Here is a 5,404-nt window from a genome sequence, read left to right on the forward strand (position 1 = left end):
TTTTTTTTTTTAAACACGCAGTTCGTAAACACATACGAACGAAAAAAATAATCCGTTCATAAACGCACACGATGCCGTGGAATGAGTAATGGGAGCAGCACCAAGTTGAATGGAGTCGCGACATCTCACGAGATAAAGAAGAAAGGCAAAGGCAGTTGCTGATGCCGCGGCATAAGCAGAGGTGACGTAGCTGATGCCGTGGCATACGTCGAAGTGAAGTCGCTGGTGCCGCAGCATAAGGGGAAGTGACGTCGCTGATGCCACGACACATGCCGCTGCCGCTAAATGCGCTAGCCCTTACTGAAAATTTTAACAAAACCCTCCTTCTCTCCCCCAGTAAAATCCCAATCTGTTTTTAGCAATTAACGCAACTTCATTACCCAAGACATCCACATGGGAAGATTCACTTTGACACAGCGGCTGATGTATGAGCATGACAAAGGGGTAAGCAGTCAATGTTCAAAAAAAAAAAAGGAAAAAAACGAAACGGAAAGGAGCTGTCGTCCTCCGCGCCACACGGGGCGCTGTTAGTTGGACCCTGACGTTCGTAGTCGTTGAAACAGGACGGTATCGACGAAGAAGTGAAGATGGCTGCAACCATAAAGGCAAGTGGCGTAAAATGGATTTAAAATAACTATTAGTTGTCCATCACACTTTATTCCGCTGTGGTATAGAGTTTGTGTAGTTTGTCTATGAAACTGTCGGTGGTAAAAGACAGCTTGCCCGATGTTTTTAAGTCGTGGTCACACCCTCATCTAGTTCAGAGCAGCATGTGCAACCTCGCCATTCATATCTGTGATATTATTCAGCAAATTGATCTTTTTGGATAGCTTGATTAATATTGATTACTTTTGGTGAAGTTGTTGCTCTCCGTTTTTAAACAGATAGTCAAATTAACAAAACGACAAAACGTTACGCCCGAGTTTTACTGTATTTGTCGTCAAGGTTAGCCTTTCATAGCAGTCGTGTTCAATCTAGTTTGATTTTGTATCCAGGCGGGTTGATTATCATCCGGGTATCTGTAATTTTGTGGCTTTTGCAGAAAAGAGTGCGTAAAACCATGCCCATCTCGTTTGAATTCATGAATGGCTGATATATGTGAACGATAAGAGAGCGATTGCGTAGCTTATACAAGGTGCTGCGTTGTAAACACATTTCACACCTGCAGGGGGTCGAGGATGTCAACGTCACTTTCGAAGACCAGCAGAAGATCAACAAGTTCGCTAGGAGCACAAATCGAATGACGGAGCTAAAAAAAGAAATCGAGTCAAAGAAGGTGAGCAGTGTGGGAATAAGCGTCATCATGTTTTTGTTGGTGTCATATTTTGCAACTTTTTGTTTACTGATGCGCTCTCCTGCCTTGTAGAAGTCACTGCAGAACTTGCAGGACGCCGGCGACGACCTAATGATGTTTGACGACGACTCACTGTTGATCCCCTATCAGATTGGTGACGTCTTCATTAGTCACACGCAAGAAGAGACGCAAGAGATGCTGGAGGCTGCCAAGGTAGGTTCACTGCAGATCTACTATCAACACACAATTAATGCATATCATGCAAACAATTCCATTGATGGGATTTAGTTGTGATTGCTGATTTAATGTGTTTGGGTTTATGTTTTAGTTTTTCTGCGCATGCAAAGCAGCATAACAAATGGTTAGTTTAATCAAAATGGGCACTACAGACTTCACTACATCAATACGGTTGATAGTTGAGTCATTTGACGCACTCTATTTGCAGTATCGTAACACAAAGTAAATCGGTACTGTTATCGATTAGCAGACTCATACAAGGACAACACAAGCAGCAGAGCCCAATTAATGTCTCTTTATCATGACTAGCATTCGCCGGTTACATTTTATTCTTTCGTTGTCACAACATACTGTTTCTGTCTGGTTGTTTTGGTGTCTTTCGGTCCAAATCTGAAAGTAGGGCCATGTTTGGTGACTTAAAGAGGAAGTCACCCTTAAACGTTTCTTCACAATAATATATGTGACTTCACTGATTAATATTACATTTGTGCAATATGGGTTATGAAGCAAAATCCAGCCGTTTTTATCCAACTCACGGCGGCCATTTTGCCACTTGCTGTCAACTGAAGATGACATCACAGCTCACCTGGTTTCTGAAGCTGATCTGTGATTGGTTGTTACCTGAGACCTGAGCAACTGTGATGTCATTTTCACTTGACAGCAATTGGCAAAATGGCCGCCTTCTTATACTGATAGAAAAAAACCTGCATATTCCACTAACGCAATGTTCAACAAAATACTGTATTTAGTAGGGGTGTGCTAAAAAATCGATTCTCATAAGAAAAGCGACTAAATTACTCATTTAGTACGATTCAGAATCAATTTTAAATGTCCCAAAATCTATTTTATTTAAATTATTTTTATACTGTCTATCCTTTGTTTGTGTGTGCCTTTTATTGGGAGCGCTGTACCCAATTTGGCCACTTAGGGGCAGTGTGGTTCCACGCGGTCTGATACACTGTGAAGTTGTAGCCACATTAGAGCGTAGAAGGGAAAAGTCCCGATCAAGTTATTCCAATAATTTTTTTATTTATTTTTTTTTTTTTGCGGCGTGGAGCCATTCTTTTGAATGATAAAAGTGCCGTGAGTAGAGCACTAATTAGCATTAGCGAGTCAGACTGGAGTAGATCATTACGATTCCTTGAACATCTATACATTGAAGCAAAAGTCATTGTCAATCAAAAATTTTGAATCAAAAATCGTTCTTAATTGCACACCCAAAAATCAGAATCGATTCGTGAGACATTCAAAGATTCCCACCCCTAGTATTTAGGCTAGTGGGGCTGCATAGAACATTATGGACAAGACATTCTTGGTGGGTTGACTTCTGTTTGCCTTATTCTCTGAGCAGGAAGCATTGCAGCAAGAGGTCAAAGAGCTCGACGAGCGAGTGTCATCCATCCAGCAGCTTTTGTCGGACCTGAAGGTGCAGCTCTACGCCAAGTTTGGTAACAACATCAACTTGGAGGCGGACGAAAGCTGAGATGGGGCTTAATCTGCAGCCCCAGTAAGGACTTTGACAGAACATTTGACACACAAACAGGAAATCCAGTTGGACCTGACCCGTGACCGCAGAGAACCACAAGGACAACAATAGGGGGGAAGCAGTGAATAAATGAGAGCTTTTCAAATGTATATTACTGTCTGTTTTTTTAATGCTTAATTGTGGTAATCTTCATTTAAAACATTTTAACATAATTAGCGAGTACTAAGCCTACGACGTTATAAAAACTTGCATGTTGATGCGATACAACAATGGCATAAATTAATAAATAGGCTATGTATTTGTAATGAGTACATATTAGCCTGATTGGCAACAATGTTCACTACACAGCACATTAAGAACTTTCAGCAGACCTGATTGACTTATTGCAATTTAAGACAATTCAGAATCTTTATTCACAATTATTGAATTAGAATGATAAAGATATTGTCATCTTATCCTTGCTGATATCAATGCTTGTTTAACACTTAAGTGATTATAACACGTACTTTCATTCATAAACTAAATCATTTAACCACTTATAACTGCCTCCGCAAAATTTAATTTGGAAATTAATGTTTGTGGTGTTTTTATCATGTCCTTGATATTTAAGAATTTATGTTCCATAACTAATCAATATCGGATTGAATTGAAGTGAATTGGGGGGTGTTAAAAACCGAATTGAACTGAAGACTTGTGAATCAAATAGATACCCAGCCCTAGAAATTACCTTTAATTATGTTACTATTAATAATAAATGCTATATTAATCTATATGAAGACTGATTATAATAAGAACCCATCACAATATTTATCAACAATAATTTGACAAGGTAAGAAACAGTCATACCAAGAAGAAGAAGATTGCTCCCTGGTTCACATTTGTCCAAATTACAGCACTTCCGAAATAAATTTCTGCTCTCATCAGCGGACAAAAATGACATTATTAAAAAGAATGCAAAGAAATTGAACAGTTGTTGCCACTTTTGTTGTTTTAATTCAATCGAGAGTGTGCTGTCTTGGCCACCTGGGGGCAGTATAATACCAATATAGAGCCAGTCAAAACTCCTCAGCAAACAACAGTAATATTAGTATTCTTAACAGAGGATAAAGAAGATATAATTTGGATATGGTTATTTCCCATCACTGATTATGACTATCTTGGTTGACTTGTGCGCAACTCAACAACTCTGGGATATCAAAGTTTTATGTCCAGCTGCACAATCATTAATGTTCATACAATTTGAAACATTTAAGGGGATTTAATTTGGTCAGTGTCTGCAGAATCCAGGCTACCATTGCTGCAACCATGTGAAAATTGAGGAGGCAGTGTAGTCCATAATTATGGACTAAATGACTCCAAACAGGTTTTGGAAAGAAGAGAAGACCTCTTTATGACAGTCATTTGTTTTCAGCACATGAATTGGCCAGCAAGAAAAGTTGTCATTTTTCTAAACAGAAACCACACACATGAATGTATACTGTAAATACTTGGCAACAATCCAAAAAATCAATCACGTTGAATTTCATGCCGTGAGCTCACACGAAGATGGAGGCAGCAATGATTGGAATGTGGAATTTGGCTTGCGCAGATTTCAACACATAAAGCACATCTGCATGCAGACACTTGCCACCGTGTGCGTGCATGTGCGCCTCTAATCCTTGTAAAGGCTGCCAGCCACTGCCCCCCCCCAACAAAAATCGGATGCCCCCCCCCCCTCCAACCAAGCAGTTCCCAGACACTCCCCTTTCTCACAGCTCCACTCGGCTTCAAGCGAGTCACCCTTTCTCGCCCTTTTGTTTTTTCAAGTGTGGTCGGTCCCGGGTTATTTCGCTCTCTTGCGTCACCTTGGGAGGGCGGAAGATAACTCCGAAAGTCAGGTTTCTGCTCTTCACATTTCCCCCGCGACACACATGCCCTCGAGCCTTGGGGCATTTGTGAAAGTATGCAATGTTTGACCTTGGATACTAAAAGCAGCATAGGAAGAAAAATGTACTTCAGCAACCTTTTTCTCTTTCTTTTTTTTTTAATCGGAGGAAGGACACCATCAGAATGATGTAAAGCAGAAACCGTGAACAGACAGCGAAAGTATTAGCGGGCAATAAAAAGGCACTTAAGAGCCGCATTCATCACCATTTGCTCCACTGAGGTGAGCGCACGCAAATAAAAGTCTGCCATGGAGAAAGAAAAGAATGTGGAGTAGAAAAAATAAATAGTTGACACTAAATGTATATATCCCTGAAAGAGCCCGATGGCATAAATGATAGCCTGGAGGGGGAAAAGGGAAAAAGAGCGTGCCAGTATAACCAGTGAAAATGCATAAATCATCCCTCAGATTCTTGGCTCCGCCCACAAGCAACAAGCTTTCCACTCTTGTATTCTTTTGCATT

At 40.5% G+C, this 5,404-nt stretch overlaps 1 protein-coding gene across 1 annotated transcript; it reads left to right on the top strand.

Annotated features, from left to right (window-relative positions):
* The first annotated feature begins 271 nt into the window (after window positions 1-271).
* pfdn4 (prefoldin subunit 4) lies at window positions 272-3,166 on the top strand. Its single transcript, XM_077545766.1, has 4 exons — window positions 272-605; window positions 1,169-1,276; window positions 1,367-1,507; window positions 2,883-3,166. Exons 1-4 carry the CDS (start codon window positions 588-590, stop codon window positions 3,012-3,014), a joined length of 399 nt encoding a protein of 132 aa, XP_077401892.1. The 5' UTR covers window positions 272-587; the 3' UTR covers window positions 3,015-3,166.
* Window positions 3,167-5,404: the final 2,238 nt, after the last annotated feature.

This window comes from Vanacampus margaritifer, chromosome 1 (genome assembly GCF_051991255.1).
Source record: "Vanacampus margaritifer isolate UIUO_Vmar chromosome 1, RoL_Vmar_1.0, whole genome shotgun sequence".
Classification (NCBI taxonomy): domain Eukaryota; kingdom Metazoa; phylum Chordata; class Actinopteri; order Syngnathiformes; family Syngnathidae; genus Vanacampus; species Vanacampus margaritifer.